The sequence below is a fragment of the Gorilla gorilla genome, chromosome 1 (assembly GCF_029281585.2).
Source record: "Gorilla gorilla gorilla isolate KB3781 chromosome 1, NHGRI_mGorGor1-v2.1_pri, whole genome shotgun sequence".
NCBI classification, from domain to species: domain Eukaryota; kingdom Metazoa; phylum Chordata; class Mammalia; order Primates; family Hominidae; genus Gorilla; species Gorilla gorilla.
In genome coordinates this window covers 51,755,883-51,778,791 of record NC_073224.2, presented here as the reverse complement: position 1 = coordinate 51,778,791, position 22,909 = coordinate 51,755,883, and the positions used below count along the sequence as shown (strand labels likewise).

The 22,909-nt window shown below is 52.2% G+C and overlaps 1 protein-coding gene across 35 annotated transcripts in view; it reads left to right on the top strand.

Moving 5' to 3' along the window:
• NFASC (neurofascin) overlaps window positions 1-22,909 on the top strand; it is a 194,071-nt gene that overhangs the window by 152,127 nt on the left and 19,035 nt on the right. For 13 of the 35 annotated variants that reach the window (XM_019029348.4, XM_019029335.4, XM_019029347.4 and 10 more), the window contains 9 exons: window positions 1,015-1,237; window positions 3,245-3,360; window positions 5,133-5,337; window positions 6,639-6,761; window positions 7,859-8,032; window positions 10,513-10,527; window positions 16,405-16,638; window positions 20,387-20,503; window positions 21,802-21,954. In XM_019029348.4, the coding sequence (XP_018884893.3) occupies window positions 1,015-1,237; window positions 3,245-3,360; window positions 5,133-5,337; window positions 6,639-6,761; window positions 7,859-8,032; window positions 10,513-10,527; window positions 16,405-16,638; window positions 20,387-20,503; window positions 21,802-21,954 (1,360 nt within the window). The other 22 variants (XM_004028237.5, XM_055369246.2, XM_055369239.2 and 19 more) reach the window with 9 other exon arrangements.

The following is a 22,909-nucleotide window of genomic DNA, read 5'->3' as shown; positions in this document are numbered from 1 at the left end:
AAGCACAACACCAAACCAAGTTCTGGTGTGTTCTAGGGCCCTTTCACTGGAGATTTGTGGGAGCTGGGGAGAGACCAACATCTGACATGCGTCCAGTACAGGCTTTCTTTTGGTCCGAGAATGGACTAGGTCATTCCAAAGACTCCCTCTGGTCTTAGAAAATCCCATCTTCATGCTGGCTCACTGACTACATTTTCCAAACCAAAACTGGAGTATGTGGTCTCAAAATGACTTTTTTCCCAAACCACTTCCCAGTCTGAGAATGCAAATGCAGCCACTGAAATATTAACATTTCTGAGCTTCTGCCACAAGTAATGGAAACTGGAAGATGCAGTGTTTGGGATCATGACCTTCCCTGTCTTTCTGAAGGCTGCTCCCACAGCAGCCTTGGCCAAACAGGGCAATAGCAGCTGGGCTGAGCCCAGATTCAGGACCCTGGTCTGTGGCTCTGTATAGCAGGCTCCCAGAGGACTGATTCCTGGGCCAGGCCGTTAGAAAATAAAAAGCAGAATCACACCCATGTTTAAAGAACTCTGACCTCTTGGGAAGGACAGGACAGACACACACAAATTCGGTAGAACTAAAGTCCATTCTGGAATTTTGAGTTCATTAGCAGGAGCCATGCTGTGGTTAACCACAACTCATTTCTTCTGACTTTGGAGAAGTTTACCTTTTGTCTATATTTTGCTTTATTGTTGCTCCTGTCACAGGAAAGAGTTTTGTTGAAAATAAAACCTTTGCACCTGCAAATGTGGGTGGCTCTCAGAGTCAGAGTAACTGGGTCTCAGGCGAAGCCTCTGTCACAGAAAATCTGCATGCTGCTAGGTTCACAGGACCTTGGGCTTTTGGGGGACTCACTGGGGTGGGGGATGTGGTCTTCCCTACCCTGCAAGGGGGCAGGCCAGTGTTGGGCACATCTGGAAGGGATGCCTGGCACAGCAAGAGAGGGCAAGCTGTGGGTGGATCTGGGCCCCTCTCTGGCAGCCTCCCCAGCCTGTCTGTCCCTCTGCCCAGCCCATGAATGCCACCTCAGCCTTTGGCCCCAACCTGCGCTACATTGTCAAGTGGAGGCGGAGAGAGACTCGAGAGGCCTGGAACAACGTCACAGTGTGGGGCTCTCGCTACGTGGTGGGGCAGACCCCGGTCTACGTGCCCTATGAGATCCGAGTCCAGGCTGAAAATGACTTCGGGAAGGGCCCTGAGCCAGAGTCCGTCATCGGTTACTCCGGAGAAGATTGTGAGTAGTCTCCTCCCTGTCCACCCATCAGGACCCTTGTGGCTAGGTCGCACGAGGCCACGCTCACAGGCCAGGAACCTTGGGGTGGGTATGGGAGGACAGCCAGTTCCCAGGAAGGAAAAATGTCCTGTAGTGACCTAGAGCAGACAGGCACCCAGTAATGTCAGGAGTGGAAATATCATCCGAACATAGTTGGAATTACTGAATGTCATTACCCAGTCCAGAATTCTCATTTCACAGATGTGAAAACTGAGGCCCAAAAAGGGAAAACCCTTGGCAGTGTTCCATAGTCATCAATATCAGTCTTGAGAACAGAGCCCAGGTCTTCCGATCCCCTGGCAGTCTGCCTTACTGCTAAGCCATACTAGTACCAAGAAAAAACATCCGGACTACCCATCCTAAAGAGCTATAATTAGACACCTCCGTAGGAAGCAGGGCAGCTGGCCAGAGGTTCCCCCGGGGAAGCCTTGAGGGATCAGGAGGCCTCCTCAGCAACGAGACAGGAGCACCCCAGACCAGCCCCTCCTGGTGCTCCCGCTGCGGCTCCCAGCCCTGGGAACTGAGCACAGAAAGAGAAGGTCTTTGGGGGCTGGCCCCTGGTAAAACAACAAGATTCTGGTCATATACATGGACATATATGCCTGGCTTCCCAGACGGTGGTGGCCTCTCTGTCCCCAGCACATCAATCCTGTAGGCTGCTAAACAAAGCAGGGGTGTCGGGGAGTCCCCTCCTGGTTGAGGGCCTTTGCGCCCTGTTGGGTCTGGGTCTGATCGGAGAAGCGATCATGTAGGTGGATGGAGTGGGCAGAAGGAAGGGAGGAGGGACAGTCTTGAGTGGGGGGAACTTAGAAGGAGCAGTCAAGAGTAGGGCCAGTGGCGTTCCTAACAGTGAGATGGAGGAAGGGAGGGCTGGGCCCTGGGCCCCACTTTCCCAGAGGTGATTATGGATTGGACTCACAAGGGAGATGAGCAGAGAGGGTCAGCAGGTCCTCTGTCCATCCCACTCCTCACCTCCATGGTGGTGGGCACTTCAGACAGGAGCCCGATGGGACTACTGGATGGTAAGCGCAGAAAGAGTGGCATCTGGGCATGGATTTTATGGACCAGCCCACAGTTTCCATTGCATGCTTCTACCCTGCGGCCCACGCTCTGATGGATTAGAAGGGATGAGGCAGAGCTGCTTTTGCGGCAGAGTGGAGAAAACAGGGACAACAATCAGTTATGGGGGAGGGAGGGGCCTTCCCTTTCCAGGTAGTCGCAGGGTCAGAAACACTTCCTGAACTAGATTAGGGCATCTTCAACCTGTGGGTAATGTTTCCTGCCAGGAAACAGATGCACTCTCAAAAGGAACTATTTATAACGTGTGGAGAGAGTTGGAGGGAAAACGGCAAGATATGTGATCCACCTTAAAGGCTGGCAGCAGCAGGAAGCCATTATGCTACTCTGAGCCTCCATGGACGGGGATAGATGAGTCCACAGCAAGCAAGGACCGCCCTCAGGAGCCATGGCCTTAGGTAGAAGAGTACATGGCTGTCAACCTGTAGCCCAGCAAAGAGGAACCCAGGGGAATTGATACCCACCCTTCCTCTCCTCCTGCCCTGGGGCCTCTTGTTGGCACCTGCTATTGGTTAAACCCATCTGGAAGCCTGGGAACAAGGGAACCCCGCTGATAAGGTCCAGCGAGGGCAGCCCCCCAGGACACGGAGCAAGGTGAGGAAGGGTGGAGGATAAAATGAAGGGGCAGATGGAAACTACCCAGCACAGGAGGGGGCAAATGAGTGCCCTCTGAACATGTAGGCAGAGTCTCTTCCACCTAGACTGCCACCCTTTTGTCCTGAGCCTTCCCCACCACCTTTTCAAGTACTGTCTCATGGAGGAGATATGGCCCCTGCCCTCATGGAATGCCCAGTGTTGAGTGGAGTGCAGGTACAGGCCAGCAGAGAACAAGTCAGAAGCAACTGTAGAGTCCTGCCTGCATAACCAGCTCTCTGTCCCGACACATTTCAGATCCCAGGGCTGCGCCCACTGAAGTTAAAGTCCGAGTCATGAACAGCACAGCCATCAGCCTTCAGTGGAACCGCGTCTACTCCGACACGGTCCAGGGCCAGCTCAGAGAGTACCGAGTGAGGAAGCCAGCTCCGGACTCACCTAACTACCCAGCTCACTAACCAGGGCCAGGGGTAGCAAATGCGGGGCATAAGATATTTGAAAGAAACCCTAGGGTTGTTTATTAAATCCAGGGTTGACTCAAGAAGATAATGTCTAGGGTTAGATGTTCAAAAATATACCCAGAAAAAAAAATTATATATATATATGTGTGTGTGTGTGTGTGTGTGTATATATATATGTGTGTGTGTGTATATATATACGCATATATATATATATATATATATACACCCAGATGTGTCCAGCAGATATGCTGAGAGATTCTGCTCAGCAGAAAATCACGTGAAAGGTGGTGGGTTTGGGTTGGTGTTGCATAGCACATTGCATTTGGAATACATGCGTGAGTGGGCACACATGTATCTTCAGAGCAGTGTTGAGGCACCGCTGAGCTACTCCCCTCCCCTCCCCTCTCCCAATGACCCCTACTGGGCTCCTTATCTCCTAAGCCACAACTAACAGGCAAAGCCACTGAAAGCATGCAAATGCCCTCCCTGTTGTCGCAGCCAACTCCAGATAACCCAGTATATGGACTATCAAGGCTCTTGGCTTCTCTTGGTCCTCCCTGCCTGAGAGCAGTTTCTGCTCTATCATCCATCCTCTTCAAAAGGGTGAGCTCAGATGGGAAGAAGAGAGAGAGCACCCAGGGTATACACGGCGCTCCCTTCTGAGTAGCGCTAATTAAAAGTTGGCTGGAAAGTGAGGGAGGCAGTAACTGATTAATGCACGTTCTGTGGCCTCAGAGGTCATCAGGAGTTGGCTGATGGACAGTTGGAGGCAGAGCAAGAGAGGCTAGTCTCTTCCCAGGAAATGAATTTGGCCAGTAGGGGAAAGAAGGCAACGTGATGTGTACACTTGAATGAGCTCTTCCCCACAGATGACTTGCACCCTTAACCTACTTGCTTAGAGATTTTTCTGGCTGAAGCTTCCCCATGGGTCCCCCTCTAAGTCTGGACCCCTTCCTACCTTGCCACGGGCAGCCTGGGAGACACTGGCGTGGCCAACTGACCTGTGGCTTCTTACTCACTGCTAATTAGAGACTTCTTGTTGCCCAAACTCATTCCACTGTCCCCTCCAACACCACCATCTTCCATAGCTGTCCCTTCCCATCCAAGCTCTGCTACCATGCAGCCTGGCATCCCACTGACTTGGACATGTGACTGTCTCATCCCTAAAGGTCTTCCAACAATATGAAAAGAAATCATTTTACTTCAAAGGATTAAATCAACCCTTTCTCATATTCAGACTTCCGGGGGTAACTTGCTACCTTTCAACTGCTGCCTGCCGTCAATCTAAACCATACTAATCCAATTCAAGGTGATGTGGTCTTTGAGCACAGAGTGGAGCTTTCCATGCCTGGACCCTTGGCTCACTATTTTTGGTTCTGGCACGGACTCCCTGAGCAACCTGGTACCCACCTTGGAAATCAGTCTCATGATGGAGCAGCTCAGATGTAAGTTTGGCCAACTTGCTCATTCCCCAAAGACGTGGCATGGATCAGAAAATAATTGGAACCAAAACCCTTATTTCTTGTTTAATATAAATTCATGTTCAGGAGTGGCTAATGAGCGGGGATTAAAAGGCTGCTTCCTCAGCCTGGATAGGACTGATGAGGTCATTTGGGACTTGGAGGCTGTAGCAAGCAAAGGAAAGACCGGTCACTACCACCACCACTAACAACTAACCCGGCCCTGCCTGCCTGACCCCTCACCAGCCTGCCTCTGTCCCGAAGGCCTACTACTGGAGGGAGAGCAGCTTGCTGAAGAACCTGTGGGTGTCTCAGAAGAGACAGCAAGCCAGCTTCCCTGGTGACCGCCTCCGTGGCGTGGTGTCCCGCCTCTTCCCCTACAGTAACTACAAGCTGGAGATGGTTGTGGTCAATGGGAGAGGTGATGGGCCTCGCAGTGAGACCAAGGAGTTCACCACCCCGGAAGGAGGTAGGTCTGGCCTGCAGCTCTTCAGGGTGGGGCAGGAGAAGGGTGGCACACACCTCGGGCCTGGAGAAACTCCAGCGTGGCTCAGCATGGATGGCACAAGGCAACTTCTGCGAGGCCTCCAGGAGCGGATGACCTGCAAGCTGAGCCACTACAGCCATTCCCAGACCACCATCACCAAGGTGACCTGCCCTGCAAGGAGGTTGTATCTCAAGAGAAGACCTGTGAGGTCTGCTGACATAATTCCAGACGGGTTATGCAGACTGATCCCCGAGGGCACGGCGAGCACCTGGGCCGCCCCACCACCTTCCGAGGCAGAAGGCAGCACATCCATCCTGACTGCCTGGAACCATCTGATTTGTTTGCCAGCACCCAACACCTTCACTGTTCTCCCGCCACGTTCTCAAGAAGCCGTCACTGAAATAGTCGGCCTGTGTGTGCGGTGGCTCTGCAGAGGGATACCCAAGTATAGCCCTGCCTTCTGTAGGCCTATGGTTTCACATGGCCCTGCGGTCAAAACCCCTATTTTTTGTTTCACATAAATTCAAGTTCATGAATTAACAGATGACTGTAAAGTTCCTGGTTCATCTCCTTGTTCTTGCCAGTCTTCTTTTATCTGCTTTGCATCTGTTTCATCCTCCTCCGTTTCTCCTCCCTCCCTCTTTAATTGTTATTTTCCCCACTTTTCCTCTTCTCTTCCTCTTGTCCTCTGTTCTTCCCTCTTGTTCTCTTTATCCCTGTCTTTCCCTCCCCTTGGTTTGGTTTTCATCATTGGCCTCTCCCCAACACTCCCACCCTCCCACCTCTTCCGGATGTTCCACCCTGGCTTTCTGTCTCCTTACCCCTGAACCCAACATTCTCAGCTCAGAAGCCTGGGCCTGCTGCCTGGACCCAGTGATGAGAATCCTTGTCTGAGGATAGGGAACTGCAGCCTCTGTACAAAACAGCTGTAAGTGGTTCTCTACCTAGGAATGGCTCTGCCCAATTTAGAGGTATCTTTGCAGAATCAGAGCCTAACATGTGCTGAATCCAGAGTAGTTGCTAGAAGAAAACCTGATTTACTTCTTCCTCTCTTAAATAGCAGAGTCTGAGCTGTTTGTCCTCAGACCTGGAGGAAATAGCATCCTGGATGGGGCAATGGGCTCCGGTCGTCTCACGGTTCTCCCAGGCTTCAGTTTAGCAGTGTCCAGCATGGGGGTTGTCCAGAGGTCAATGCCTTCATACTTGTGCTTTGTTTTTTGTGTTTTCCTCATCCTCCCTGCCCCCTCCCCCTCATCTCCCCTGCTCTCTCCTCCTTCCCCAAGTACCCAGTGCCCCTAGGCGTTTCCGAGTCCGGCAGCCCAACCTGGAGACAATCAACTTGGAATGGGATCATCCAGAGCATCCAAATGGGATCATGATTGGATACACTCTCAAATATGTGGCCTGTACGTTCTGCTCTTCCCTTTCTCTTAGATAAATCTGGGAACCAGAAACCCCACACTCACCACTTTTCTTAAGGACTCAAGGTAGAAAGCCTGTGGGTGCAGATGGCATTGTGGAGGGATGGAGGGGCCAACGAAACAGTTCCCAATAGGATTAGGGGAGGCAGGTGGGACTCAATCCCTGCTCTCCTTTCATAGTTCTGCCTTCAGGGAGCTTCTAGTCTCACTGATGAGACAAAGGGACCTCCAGTCTAATGAAGGAGACAGCCATGCCTTTAGGGATCTTTTGTAGTCTCCAACACATACAGAGTCTAGGAGAGAGAGTTCCTCAAGCTCTGGAGCTTCCACCTGATGGGGTAGATAGTATACTCACAGGAGTCCACAGACAGTCAGGACACCCCTTGACAAGATGTCATTTATGATAAGGCAGCTGCATGTAGAGCTGCCCGGTGACTGTGGGGTGACCCGAATCAGGAGCCTGGGTTGGAAAGACCCCACCTCAAGAGCTCAGCATCACCATGCAGGGACAGGAGTGCCATTACATTTGAAACACTTTAGGCCTTCAAAAGTAGGTAACATACCTCGTTAGGAAACTCAAAGAGCCAAATGTTGTGTTGTTAGCAATTTTAATAGCCAACTGTGTGCTTGTATGCTGTTCTGAATTGATCTCTGGACCAGACCCTTTCACCCTTTGAGGTCCATTGAATAGGCATTTTACAAAGGAGGCATTAAGAATCAAAAGGCCTGGTGGCGTTGTCCTAGTTCTGTTTGAAAGGAAGAAAGAAAGTGAAGAGTTTTGTCCTTGTTGAAAGGGCTTAAGAATATAAACGGAATCTTTCTGAATCAGCCACATAACTCTGCAGTGAGCTCGAGACAACAGGATCAGTGAAGAAGGATTAACCCTGGGTGTAATCAAAGAGCCCGGAGGGAGTTCTTGCCGAGTGCTCTGCCTTTGAACCAAGCCTTTAAGATCACCAGGCAGGTGCCATCATTTCCCTTTCCAGCAAAGTCAGGAAAGTGTTCTTCCTCCAGCTTGCAGATTATATAACCCATCAATAAATGTTGCTAAAGTTTAATTCCACTTACCTCTCTCTCCCCAGTTAACGGGACCAAAGTAGGAAAGCAGATAGTGGAAAACTTCTCTCCCAATCAGACCAAGTTCACGGTGCAAAGAACGGACCCCGTGTCACGCTACCGCTTTACCCTCAGCGCCAGGACGCAGGTGGGCTCTGGGGAAGCCGTCACAGAGGAGTCACCAGCACCCCCGAATGAAGGTAGGTGCATGGCAGCAGTCCCTGGGGTAAAAGGTCCCAGCTAATTCAGAGGCCTAGAGAAACACTGAGATCTGTAGCTGGCTGCCTGGGATGGAGAGGAAATGAGACTTGCAAATCCTCAAGCCCTCGGAAGGTGAGAACCCATCTTATGTGTGAGAGGTAGGTGCTGGCATTGTATCTAGAGCTCAGCTCTCCTTGGACCACTGTGGTCACACCTGGGTCCCCACTTGCCCTGACTTGCTCAGTCACTTGACATCTATCATCTTTCCTTGTAGAGGAATAAGGAAGAGAGCATGAGTTGAGAAATGAGAGAAATCATAATGAACTCCAAAGAACAGTGAGTGTTCACCTCTTGAGGGAGGCAGGAATATGATTGTGAGTGCTCCCATGAGGGCTCTGGGGACAACCTTCTTTCTTCGAAGGCACATGGGTTCAAGGAAGTAGGGGAAACCGTCATGATGACGCTGCTTACTGGCATCATGAGTAGAGCAGAGAATGTGGTCCTTCCTTGCAGCCTGAATTGGATGCGTTGTCAGGCTGCAGAGAGGAGGAGGAGTTAGGAAACAGCCATTTGCCAAGCCAGCTTCACAAAGAGCAAATGAGTTCATCTCCTGGGTCCAGGCGTCATCTGGCAGCATTTCAGCCCCACCAGAGCTGCACCTGCCTGAGGACTCCACTAGAGGGGGCTCCAGGCTCACCCGCACACGCACTGGCATCAGGGGAATGTGCAGTCTGGGACCTCTGGAGGAGACAAGGCTGCAAAAGCCTCAATACTGGCACACCCCCTGGGAAAGGCTGGCGACCCCCGTGTGTCTCCAGAGATACAATGGTCTATTCAACAGCCATTTCTTGAGTACCCACAATGTGAGGTGCCAGACACTGCCACACACAAGGGATATACAAAGGTAACAAGAAGCTCGCACCATCTAGAGGGGGAGCCATCTATAAGAATATCTAATTGCATGTCTAAATGAGGGGGCGCAGTGGCTGGGCAGAGAAGGGGATTCAGTCTTCACGGGAAGACTCCAGAGAAGAGGTGATGTGAGTGGGCACTCTGGAAGCTGACAAGTCATCGTGTCTGGTGCTTTCCACAGAAGGGTCAGGTCCCGTGGCCTGGCCCAGGCCCAGATGGGGTCTCCTGAATACCACCCCTACCCGCATTCCAGGAGAGCATCAGTGCTGCCTTCTCTGGGGCTACCAGGCCCGCTGCGTCACCCCGAGATCCCAGGCAGCTTCACTAGCTGCCCACATCCTTCCCCAGCCCACCACTCTAGCCAGTAGACCAGTGCTGAGGCAGGAGAAGAGGGGCCAGGCAGAAGCAGAGAAAGGCTGACAGCCCGCTCTGCATCCCTCTCTGGTCTCAGAAACCAGGAGTGAGTCACACAACCAGCTCTCCCTCCTGCTGTGCTCTTCTGCACTCTCCCAAGCCCCTGGGCACTCGGGAAGTTTATTAGGGCAGGGGGACTTAGGTTAGTGGCTGATGTGTGTCTGTCACCAAAGGCCAGGCCAGGCCAGGCCATGATGCACTTTCTTGATTACTCAATTCTGCAAGTAGATAAAGAGAGCCCCTTCTTCCCTCCCTATGTGCACCCCAATACAGAACATCAGATAACAAAGCCCTATTGTCCAGCCCCAGTAACCACCATAGAGAATGTTCTGCAGCCCCAGGGGACAAAAGGACAAATAGAGGCTTTTTTCTTAACTTAGGGCTTTGCAGAAAATTCAAGAATTTCACTTAGGGCTCTCAGTCCAAAAAAAAAAAAAGAAAAAGAAAGAAAGAAAAAAGAAAGGGCTCTCAGTCCAAACTTGGGTTTCTAACTTCATAAAGTCCAACTGGAGGGGAAGAATTGGAGTGACGGAATACCAGGAGAGGGGCTCCAGGCTCCATCCTTCAAAGTTCCCGCCTTCCAAGGTTGCGATGGTGTGGAGCGGGTGCAGCTGAACATGCTCCCTCTCTCCTATCCATCCCACTATTCAGCATCTTCCCCCAAAGACAGGAACCATCCTTTTGACTGGAGTTGGTGTCCTCCCACACCACCTACTCCTTATCCCCTCAATTCCTGGCATCATGGAACGTCACCCAGCCTGCTCAAAGGTCATGCCAACCTAGCCAGAGCAGGACATGCTACTGAGGACAGAGCTGGGAACATAATGCTCTGAGTGGACTGTCCCTGCAGCCACCTTTTAGATGTCCAGTCCTTGAATCGAGGTAGAAACAGTGTGTTAGAAAGGTCTCCAAGGCCCAGGTGGAAAGGTTTCTGTAGGAACATGCCTGACTCAGGTGGAGTTGACCGTGAACCATGAATGCCAGTTGGCATCCTCAGGCCAGCAGCCAGCACCTGGCCATGCCGTCTGCATAAGGTTTGGGCTGGAACCTTCCCTGCTTTGCTTGTCCTGTGGTCTCACTTGTGCTCTGTTTTCTCTTCCCTTTTCCATCCTTTCTCCCTCTGTCTGGCCATCTTGGGCGCTGTGTTCTGAAGCTACTCCAACCGCAGGTACCGTACCAGCCGCGGAGGTAATGGGCATGGCATGGGGCAGCGCAGGCGGAGCCCAGCCCAGCCAGGGCAGACAAGGAGGGAGAGGCTCAGGCTGAAAGCATGCTCCAGACTCACCCTTTCAGTGGTTGGGAAGCCAGACTGTCAAGAGGGATGTGTGTGGAGGATGGGACCAGAGGAGAGCAAGCCCACTTTCCCCCCTTCCCAAACTATTTGCCCCCTGCTGAGTAGGAGAATGGCTCAGCAGGGGTCACACACACACCGGCCCTGACCTGCTCTCTGGAGCTGCAGTTTGATTCTGACACTGAGTAGATTACTTCCCGTTAACCACCTGAGTCCTTGCCTGGGCTTGACAGCTCAGAGCAGTGTCCCCAGCTGTGGCCCTAGAAGTCGCGCTGCAGCAGGAGCAGGGACAGCTGCCTCCTGGTGGGGCTGCCAACTCCTGAAAGGGTGAGCGCGCTGTGCATGCCAGCTTCGCATGCTGCATGGGGGCCCAGCACCGACTCTGCCAGCCACCACGGGCTCTGCTCAGTGAGAACAAGCAAGCATGTCCATGGATAGGGCCAGGTGCTCCAGTTCCTGGAGTCTCAGCAGGCACCGTGGGCTGATTATCTCCTCACCCTTCAGAAACCCAGCTTTTCCAAGTCTTTATCGTTAAGAACAGTCTCCACTCTCGGGGTATGGGAGGTAGATCTACAGTGGACTAAGGTGCTGGGCAGCTCTGGGCTTAGGACCTGCTAATCAAGTTACTCCTCTCCAGTCCTCATGTCATGGGTTTGAGGGTCATCAAAGGGCTCTTCATCACAGTCGGCCTGTCCCCAGGCTGGAGAAACGAGGCAGGGGACCCCAGGGTTCCTTTCCAGGCCCTCCTCTGAGCCTGAATTACATCAGATGGGAAATGAGAACAGGATTCACCCTGGCAGAGCAAAGGCTACAAGCAAGTGCTCAGCAGAGCCTCCTTACATGCCAGGCAGTGGAGGGAGGGCTGAGGACCGGGCCAGGAATCTGAGGGTTGGCTTATGAAGGGGATGCCACCTTGCCCAATTTAATTTCCTCCTCGCCTTTGCTTATTCATCCCCACCCCCATCCTAGGTTGATTCTATTTCTGTTGCACACCCTGCTTCCTTCAGTTTGTGTATGTGTTGCAGCCAGATCTGTGGATGGTGAGCTGCCATCATCCTTCCCTCTCTCCCTCAGTCCTCAACATTCACCCACCACCCCAGTGCCTCCCCACAAGGTCTGAACACCCGTGTGAAGATGTGAGGCAGAGAGGTGATCCCAGGCCTGGGGAACAGGGTGAGAGCCATCCTTGCCACACTGGGGGCCTCCCTGACTTCCTGCTTGAAGTTTACATAAGTCTCTCCCGTGACGAAGAGGAAATGCAGGGAGGGCACCAGGCGAATCAGCTGCAAGCTCAATGGGGAAGCAGCTCCCCGTCCACCTCCCCTGTTCTGGCACCCTGGGACCCAAGGCAGGTGGGCCTGGTGGCAGGCAGTCTGTCTTGTTCAGTGGGCATCTGTGCCGGCCTGTGCTGTCCCTCTACTGAGTGGGTGAGAGGTATCTTTGCAATCACCCCACTTCCTACTTCCCATTTAGAAAAGATCTACACTCATCCAGCATGAGCTCACGGTCTCAATCAAATGTTTCCTGGGCTCCAGCTTCCACGTGACATGGCAGTGGAGGCAGATTGCACTTTTTTGGAAATGAGATGTGCTGATAACATCAGCTGTTCTCAGCTTTAAATGCGTAAGAACCTTCTGCACAATGAGCAGGTGCCAAGCAACAAAACTCGGGTTCCATGTTTTTGACGTGGGCCTGGCATCTGGCCCACTGCTATCTTCCCTCTCGTCCTCTCCAAACCTGGGCACTATTTCCCCAAACTGCCCTGTTCATCTCTCACCCAGTGAAGATAATCCCTCTCATCCACCTGTATCTACAGTCTCTTAGGATTGCTGCCCATCTGTCTGACAATCTGTGATTTGGCCGGGGTAGTCAACATGCCATGTGGACATTTTTGGACTAAACCTTCCACCTTGGAATGTAAGGAAGTGCTGTTCTCTTCTTTGACCCAGCTCAGGTCTGCAAATCTTTGGTGGGCTCTTGATAGGTGCCCTGTTCCGTGGCAGGTTCTGGGACAGAAAGATGAATGACACATGTCATCTCTCCTCAGTGTTCTCCATCTCATGCATGGTGCTCCCTGAAACCCACCTGGAAAACCCTTGGCTGTGGCCAGGGTGCCTTCCAGTGTGCATTAGGTCACAAACCTGTGAGGTTGACGCTGCCGTCTAGGAAGGGCCTTGTGCTTCCAGCCGAAGCCCACTCAGGATCCCCACTTAGCTAACAGAGAGTCTCTGCCCGCTCTCCTCGGTCGCCAGGCTGATGGTCTCCACTGAGCACTGGCCAGGATTGCTTCCAAACCTGTAGCTCCTATTGCGGCAGGAAATGACATCCTAGCCCAGTCATGTGTCTGCCCAGCCTGGTGCTGCTCTGTTGGTAAGCCCTACTTCTCAGCTTCTTTGCTCTTCTATCCTCTCCTCCACCTCAGCCCCAGGGGATGAAATAATCTGAATCTCCTTGGACCTGAGCAGTGGAAGGTTTTCCCCATGGAACACTTGTCCTCCTCTCGTTCCCACCTGTACTAGCCCCCTGACAGCTCACTGCCTGACTCTTCTGGACCTTCCCTCGGAGGCTTTTCTTCTTTCCTCCACCCTCCCTAGCTCTCTGGAGGCCCTGTCTTGCCTTGGGACAATAGACACAGCTAATGAGTGGGTCAGAGATGTGCCAGCAGTGACCTTAGCCAGCTGAGGTTGTATCCTCTATGGTAACTTCAATGGTGGGAGCCCCGGGGAGGCTGCCGGAAAGTGACCGCTTTCCTCTCTCTCATCTCTTGCTCCCTCTTACTAAGCCTGAGCCAGACAGGAAGCAGCTAGGTAGCCATCATCAGAGAAAAATGCTTCGTTTCTGCCACACTTGGCAGAAATGGCCATCAGGGGAGGGGACAATGCAGTGTAGAAACATCTTCAGAGCCATCTCTCATCCTTGCCTCTGCCCAGCAGGGCTGGTGAGGAAAATGCTGTCACCTGGGCTCTCTTGACACCTCTGTCCCCCAGCTACTCACTGGAACATCCTGGGAAGTGTGTGCCCCCAGCTATGGCCCTGTTGGGGTATGAGTGTGTGTGTGTCTCTGCCAGTCTGAGGGCCACATGAGAGAGTGTAAAGCTTTGGGGAAGACTGACTTGGATTCTGGGGCCTGGGAAATGTAGCGCCACTGCACCTGTAGGAAGGGAGGCCCAGCTCCTGCACTACGCAGTGTGATGATTCAGGTTAAAAGGGAGTGTTTGCTTTTTTGTTTTGTTTTGTTTACTTGAGGCAGAGTCTTGCTCTGTCGCCCAGGCTAGAGTGCAGTGGCTTGATCTCGGCTCACTGCAACCTCCTCCAAAGGGAGTGTTTTCTAATGATGCCTTTTAGATAGTCATGAGAAGGGCTACCTTGTGAGCATTTGATTTGTCAGAAATTATTAGAAAATATACTATTGATAAGGAACTCCGGCAGGTGCACACTTTGGGAGGCTGAGGCTAGAGAATTGCTTGAGCCTGGGAGTTCAAGACCAGCCTGGGTTCCATGACAAAACCCCATCTCTACAAAAAATACACAAATTAGCCAAGCATGGTGGACCTGTAGCTGGACCTATAGTCCCAGCTACTCAGGAGGCTGAGGTGGGAGGATTGCTTGAGCCTGGGAGGTCGAGGCTACAGTGAGCCATGATCACACCACTACACTCCAGCCTGGGTTACAGAGCAAGATCCCGTCTCATTTAAAATAAAAAAAATCAGAGCAGTCCTGCCCAAGTAGACAAAATAATTTCTCCAGGTCTGTTCCAGCAGCACAGAGCAGCAGAAAGAGCCCATGTGTGTCTATGGCCATGAGAGCTGCAGGGAGCAGGCCTGGGAGAGAACTGACCTTTGCCCCATGGGTCTCTCAGGCTTTCCCATGTATGTGTGCACTGTGTGTGTGTGTGTGTGTGTGTGTGTGTGTGTGTGTGTGTGTGTGTGTGTGTGTGTGTGTGTGTGTGTCGGTGGGTGGGGATAAGTGAATTCCCTCTTGTTGAGTGTTTTTAGTGCTGAGCTTATATTCCAGGCCTGAGGCCATCCTGGACTGAGCACAGCCCTAAATAAAGAATCTGAGAGGGAAAGTTGCCCCACCGCTCACCCCTCCGCAGGCCGCCCTGATGTCTGTGGGTTGACCAGGGTTTGGGGAATATAGCATTGTGAGCTTTGAGCCTGCCCAGGAACCTCTGGAACGTATGGGGCATAGTCAGCTGCCCAGTGTGACTTCGGTGGCCAGCACCCTCGGGGCACAGTAGTACCTCTGATCTTATTAGTAGGGAAGCAGGAGTATTCCCTCCTTCTCCAAAGAGGGACTTGTAATATTGGAGACCCAAGGGAATGAAAGGGCTTTTGCTGGGCAGGCTCTGGCTGAGAAGGCTTAGGATCACTTCACTCTCCCTTAAAAAAAGCTCTCTGGCAATTCTTTCTCTGGCATCCCTCCCTGCCCTAGCCCCTTTCTCGGGGATATTATTTTCCTGAGAGATTTGAGGCTGGGTGGGATTCCTTGGGAGTGAGAGTTAGCTGCCTTTGTTTTAAAGTCCCTGCCTACTGCCCCATTAGCATCAACACTAGAAAGTGGAGTGCTGTCAGATCACAGGAGATTGAGTGCAAGGAGGAGAGGTGGCTTTGTCTCTCTCTGCTTGGCCTCATTCTCATACTCTCAGCTTTAGCAAATATTAGATCTGTGGGTAAGGATAGGGCAGCCCTTTCCATGACCTTCTATTTCAGGAAAGAAGACCTGCGAAAAAGTTGTCACATACATAAGCTTAGCCCTCCCAAGCTGACCAACATCCAAGGGTAGCTTTGGGTGAGAGATGAGTGTCATGAGAGGGTTAGCCCAGATCTGAACAATTCTGTGCCCCATGAAGATTTATGCAGAAAAGAAGCCCAGCATGCGCCTCACTCTGCCTGGGACTCCTGTCTGCTGTGGGCTGGGAAGGTGGTGCTGCTGAGTGCGGGTCATTCCATTAGCTCCCTCTTCCCATGTTCTCGTGTGAACAGAAAGCACCTGGGGTACCTGGACCCAAAGTTCCTAGAGAGAAAGGCAGTTATAAGAAGTGACTTTGGATTAGGGTGGTTGCAGGAAGGGCCACCATTGAGCAGAGAAGGGAAAGAGAGGGAGGAGAGGCAGGGGAATGACTGAGGAGAGCCAAGACCGGAGGAGGGTGAGGGCAGGCAGAATGCCGTGCAAGGCTCGCCCTCGCAGAGTGGAGATTGTTCCCTCTCTGTCATCGGGTTTGGGTGGCTGTTTGGGCTCACGCAGGCATGACAAAGGGTGATTTTGGAGTGATTGGTTGGGAATGGCAGGCCACTCTAGGCCTCTGCTGGACAGGGCCCCACCGCCTGCCCACCTCTAGGCTGGGGCTCCAGGGCTGGACCCAGCTGGTGCTGCTTGGGCCTGTGTCTGGGTGGCATCTGGCCAGTGTTTGGCCTGGGGCTCCATGCCATCCCTGGGGTCTGAGCGATTCAGCCCGTGCCCCCTTCCCGTCTCATCCTCACGCATCCTTGGCTGGGTGCATGCTGGGTGTTTCGAGCCACGCAGACCATGAGAAGAAAATGAAACACACACAGGGCTTCATTCTCTTCCTCTCCCATGGTTGTGTCATCTGTTGCTGCGACCTGTCTGACCCAGTCCGTTATGCTTGGGGAGGCTACTGATGACTGAGCCCCGTCTCCTCACCGGGCTGCCTGCCTTGCACGCGGGGGCCGTGTGTCCAGGCTGGGCACAGCCAAACCAACCAGAGTCGGCTGTTTTACATTTCCCTCTCAGCTCCTCCCACATTGCCCCCGACTACCGTGGGTGCGACGGGCGCTGTGAGCAGTACCGATGCTACTGCCATTGCTGCCACCACCGAAGCCACAACAGTCCCCATCATCCCAACTGTCGCACCTACCACCATCGCCACCACCACCGTCGCCACAACTACTACAACCACTGCTGCCACCACCACCACCACGGAGAGTCCTCCCACCACCACCTCCGGGACTAAGATACACGAATCCGGTACTGCGCATCGCCCATGCTCCCCATCCCCTCCTGGCCCGCCTCCCCAGCGGCCTCCAGACGAACCCACAGGCTCCCCCAGTGAGGAGGTGGGGTCTGGGGTGGTGTTTACCACCACCTCCCTTTGTGTTTCCTTTGGAAACTCACCCGTGACTAGATGCTCAGTCCCGTAGCCTGGAGGCCCAGATCTCCCCAGCCTGGCCCTGACACACACACACTCCTTGGGTGGTCCTCCACCACTCAGTACCCCAAATTCTAGCTTCAGATCCCTGTTCCTTAACAGACGGCCAAGCTCCTTGGGCAGGGCCCCCAGGTTCCAGATGTTAGGACCGCCTCCAGCTACATGTCAGGCAGTCAGCTCAGAGCCGAGCACTCCAGAAGGAAGACAGTGTGAGGAGGGGAAAAGGACCAGATACTGTACAACTGGCCTGAGGGAGTTTCCTGCCCTGGCCACGTCTGCATCCGGCCTAGAGGCTGAGCAGCAGGGAGTGGCTGTGTGAGGCAGCTCTGTTCCCAGAACCCCTGTTCCTTCCTTGCCTCTCCTTCCGCGAGGAACACTTACAGACTTTTCTTTTACAAAGTCAGAGCTTCCAGGAAACTGTATTGCCAAGGAGTCCCTTAATGCCCACGCACATTCCCCAAGCCCTCAAATGCAGGCATGGAGGGAAAATTACGGGCATTCTCAGAGCCCCTGGTAAGAATCGATCCCAGGGCTGGTATGCTGAACCACGAGAATGCACTGTTCCTATATCATTCAGCCAGGCCAGGAAGCTCTGTTCTTCCAGTTCGGGGAGACCCCAGGGGAATTCAGCGATACTTCCAAGCACTGAGCATCAGTCTTTTATTACCAACAAGGGGAAGGTCTGTAGCTTCCTGAGCTCACAGGCCAGCTATAAAGTCAGCGTGAGGCAGCCAGGAAGCACCCAGAACTCTTCTGCCACAGTTGTAGAATTGTAGGACCCAGTGGGCACCACCTTTGTCTCCTGGGCAAGTCCCTTTACCTTCCAAGGCCTCCTTTCTCCCACCCTGCTCCACTTTTCTCAGCCTCCTGAATGAGGATGGAGGCTTAATAGACATGAGAGGATTTTGTTTTTAGTTCAATGACATAGAGTTAAGTGAGCTGTCAGGGAAGACGAGAGGCATAGCTGCTGTGAGCTCCTGAGACCCTGAAAATGCTGGTTTGCTTCACAGGTGCCATCTAGAACTTAACAGGCACTTTCGGAAAAAGTTGGCTGAGGAGGAACCTGCTGGGGTATTAGAAGCTGCCACCAGCGGGTTGGTGATTGATGTTCTTTGGGGCCACGGTGAGGCATCTTTTTCATTAAAGTGGGGCTTTGTGTCCTACAAGTGCTTTGAGTTCAGAGAAAAGATGAACCAAAAATGAAGAAAGGAAGTGGCTCTTGCTTCCCCAGCAAAGAGTTACTTGCCTTCTGAAACACAGGCCTTGTTGCCACATAGGACCAGCCCCTCCAGAGTCTCACTCCTCAAGTTCTGTGAGACGCTGCAGAGGACCTGGACATGGCCTTGATCTTATCTAGACCTTGGGAACACCCCTCAACCATCCTCACCTCACTTCAGCAGAATGGCTGTCTAGGACTTTAAAAATGAATGTTCACCTTTATCGTGCCTTACATCTTGGGAAAAGATGTTTCATAAGTTTACTCTTCTCAGGGTGAAATAGGCCTTTTTATTCATCCTTCGCCTGTCTTTTTCAGATTTCAAGGGAGGTTCCTTAATTCTTACATTCCAGGAGTCAGTGAGACGATCTATGCTTCCCCTCCCTGACCCTTTTTGTGTTTCTCGGTGTTGATATTTCACATGCTTGGTCCTTCTCTTTGAACTTTTTAGTGCTTCCGGGTCATCATCCTGATCTCTCTGTGGCAATGCCTTCCTCCAGCTCCCACCTCTAAATCATCTTGGCTTCCCACTGCCTGGCCTTTTCTAAAAGAACCCCAATCTTCATTGCCTTTAAAACAGCCAGATTTGAGTCAATTTCATATTGGTGGCCAGACTGTTTAAACACAAATTCTCTAGCTATTTCCAGGGCTCAGAGCTGAGGAGGAAGAAACTCAAGTCCCCAAATAATGACTAATCACAATTCATTCTCGCCAGCAAGAGCCATGAAATTGTAAGGAGCTGGAATTTGGGATGGCTTCAAGTGGCCAGTACAATTGAAGCGTCTGGCAGACAGGCAAAGAAGCCTACCTTCTGCCCTCCCCACGGTGCCATCAATGGAATCACTTTCTTGGCCCCTCACTTAATATGAATCATATTCACCTGGGGCAACCAACGCCTGACAAAGTTGTAGTGCAGAAGGCACCTCTTTGAAGTGAAAACCAGGAGATCTTTTATCACTTCCCCAGCCCTGCAGGCTCAGTCACATGTCAAATAGATAATGAATAAATGCATCGCCAATGCACACTATCCATTTATTTTTGACAAGTGAGTTGGTGACAGTGCCCCCTTGCATGCTAATAAAATATACAGCAGCCACACTTGTAAAGTATTTGAAATACAAGGCTTCATGCGAGTACTCCACTATTAAATCTTTGCTGGAAAATGGGGTAACCAGACTGCTGGGACTCTTGCAAAATGATTACGTTTGAAGATTAGTGCCATTCTCCTCTACACAGGCTATGGTTTCAGACAGCACCATGGCTTTGATAAAGTGGCTCCCAGCTCATAGGAACTTGATAATTAATGTCCTCTGTGTTGCATAGAGATCAGGCATCAAAAACTCGGTGGTGCTGAGAAGCCAACAGAACAGGATTCTTCTGGTATCTGGACCACTGAGGGCTGGTTGTCAAGGAGTTATCTTCTCTTGGTCGCACCTAGTCCACGCGAGGGAGAGGAAGGCTTCACATTGTCTTTACTTGGGCCCCTGAGATTCTAGGCTTTAGACAATCTGAAGCTGTTAGATATATCAGCCAGGCCTCTCTCTGACCAAGAACAACCCAAGGGGCTCCTTAGACCAGCCTCACCTGTCTGGATCACCATTCTCCTCCAGCTTCAAAAGTCCATCCTTCCTGCAAATCTCATCAAGACTCGCAGCTCTTAAAGATAACCCTCTCCTTCCTGCAGCACTTCTATGCTTGAAGGGGAAGGGGCTGGCACACATCTTCTCTGTGTGGCCTCCTCCTCCTGGCCACACGGCCTTTTTCCTGGCCCCTTTCCTTACACTGTTGACAAGGGATCTGAAAAGGGAATAAGTCCAGGTTAAAGCCTCAAATGGCATAGATCAAAACCCACTCTCTCTACAAAAATTTGCTGGGCATGGTGGTGGGGGCCTGTAATCTCAGCTACTTGGGAGGCTGAGGCAGGAGAATCGCTTGAACCTGGGAGGTGGAGGTTACAGTGAGTCGAGATCGCACCACTGTACTCCAGCTTGGGCAACAGAACAATACTCCATCTCAGAAAAAAAAAAAACAAAAAACTCTTTCATTCCTAACGCTACCTATGTGGACACAGTCAGTTTCCAGCTCTCCCTCAGAAGTCCTCCCGACTGTACCTGCTTGTCCCTGGACAGCGACCTCTGGCCTGGCCACCAAGGCTGCAGCTTGGAGCTCTGTCAGGCCCTGTGCACAGCCATTTCTGACTCTCCCCTTTCCTAGATGACTGTGTGTATTTGTGTGCGTGCGCGAGTGTGGGCATGTGCATGCATGCACACTCTTGTGTGTATGTGTGTGTCTCCATGTCTCTGGTGCCACTCCCTCCTCATCACTAACTCCTCTTCTAACCCGTCCACCAGCCCCCGATGAGCAGTCCATATGGAACGTCACGGTGCTCCCCAACAGTAAATGGGCCAACATCACCTGGAAGCACAATTTCGGGCCCGGAACTGACTTTGTGGTTGAGTACATCGACAGTAAGCATTGCTGTGCGGGGTGGTGGTGGCGGCAGCGGCGTCGGCAGCAGCGGCGGGTAGTGGTAGATGCCATTAAAGAGATCCTGTGAACTCCCCCAGGCTCAGAGAGGCCTTTTAGCCTGGCTTAATGAAATCGATATGCACTCAGGCGGCAGTGAGGTGGGAGGAACAGGCTCAAGGAAAAGGAAGGGGGCTTCTCAAGCCATTAGTGGAAGTCTAGGATTGCATGTCTGTGGAGGACCTGTGTAAAGGGGCCCTTCATTCATTTCCTGCCCAGGATGAGGGTTCTGAATAGCCCCCAAATGAGCCAAATCTGTCCTCTGCATTGATCTCCTTAACTCAGGCTCCACTAGACTGGGTGAGCCAGTTCACAGACTTGGACTATAACTCTGCTTTGCTCCCAGAGGAATGCCAGCGGCCCCCAGTCACAGCCACAGACCAGAGCGATTTGTCCCAGCTGGTGGCTTGAGCTGAGTTGCTCACCCTTTGCTGGAGCTTGGGACCAAGGGTACAGATTCGTTGGACTGCAGAGTGTGGCCCCTGAGTGAAGGACCCTGTTCCTACAGGGTCAAACCCACCATCCTGGCATCTTTAGTATGTGCTCTAAGCAATTAAGCCAACTAACCCAGCCAGCAAATCCACCTGGGATAGCCTACCCAAAGACGCTCTCAGGAGAGAGCAAAGCTGACTTAGTTCTCTTTGGTTGGAGGAGGAGTTCACATCCACAGCACCTGGACTCCATAGTTTGGTCCATACTTTTTCAGGCTCCTACTACCCCTATTCACCCTACAGCCTACATGCACAGGCACACACTTTTTCTGATGTGAGAATTCACCACATGGTGAGAAATGAGAGGTGAAACTAGGAATGAGAGCCAAGAGACAGAGTCCCAGCTCATCTCCAGTTTTCATGAGGGACGCTAACTGGCTTTTGGCCCTCACCGGCCAGATCCATGTGAAAAGTTAATCTCTTCCAGGGCAACAGAGCATCTGCTGACAAACTGAGAGTTTAAGGAAGTAGGTTATAATATGTCTAGTGTGAAGACTGTGGTGAGGAAAGAGAACTTCAGGAGAGGGAACGGTGTCCCCAGCTGAAGGGTCGTTTAAAAGCGTTAGTATTGCATGGACAGGCATAGGGAAGCTGCCTGGAAACCTCCTGGTCTGTATGGTGGACTGGACCCGAGGTTCCCTGGTCCCTTCCCCCACACTTTCTACCTTTGACAGGTGACCAGGACCTAAGCACTGGCTCTCCAGCTCCTGGTGCCTGGCTCTAGGCTGATTGAGGTTTCTGTTCCCCAGGCAACCATACGAAAAAAACTGTCCCAGTTAAGGCCCAGGCTCAGCCTATACAGCTGACAGACCTCTATCCCGGGATGACATACACGTTGCGGGTTTATTCCCGGGACAACGAGGGCATCAGCAGTACCGTCATCACCTTTATGACCAGTACAGGTGAGAGGGGACCTGGCCTGGCCATCCCCTGCAAGCATGGGGCATTTCATTCTCATCCTCAGCTTCCTGCTTGCCTCTCTCCTCGGAAAGAAGACTCATCCCCACCCCATTTCCCACCTTGCATGGCGTGTCTCAGCTCTTATTATGCATCAGCTGAAGGCTCCCAGGAAGCCTAGAGGAGCCCAGTGTGCATGCGTAGTGGAGAGGAAACAGTGATTGTGGCCCGGTGGGGGTCAGAAGGAAACAAAGGATGTTTGATAACAGAGAACACTTAGCCCCCTGCTCTGCCTGGTGTGTGTGCACATTTGGTCACTGTCTGTGGGTCTGGGGGCTGCAGGAGAGTAGTGCAGCCTGGCCTGTGTGCACAGGGGCCGGCTCCCTTCATGCAGGATCAGGGGATAGGGCCATGGCGGGGGCCTTGATCTAGAAATCGCTCCAGGAGATCAGTGCATTTGTTACTCCCTTGCCACCATCATCTATTGTTAAAAATTTCGAAGTGAGTGACACAACTTGTTTGGGGCTTTGTTTTTGTCCCAAGTTTGTCTTGGCCTAAAAGTAGGTGACTTTTTGTCATGCAGGGAGAGGCGAAGAAGCTCTCCAGAACCGGAAAGGTTCTGGCTCTATAGCGGCTTTAGCTGTGGATGAAGAAACATCTTCCTTGTGCCAAATGAACAGGCCGACTGGGGCTCAGCAAAGGGTACAAGGTTCAGCAATCTCTGTGCTGGTAGGGGTAGCTGGCAGTCTGGATACTTACAGGGCACTCGCTGGTCTGAGTGTGTGTAGCTTTAAACTCAGCCGAGCAGGCTGCCAAGTGGCCGGTATGCTAAGCCCTGGGGCTAAGGGTAAGGGTGGGGAAGGAGATTGAGAGAAAAGGATCAGTACCTTGCCCCCAGGGGATATCCTAATCAGATGCAGGTCATTAGATACACAGCATAGCAGAGGGGAAAAAACACAC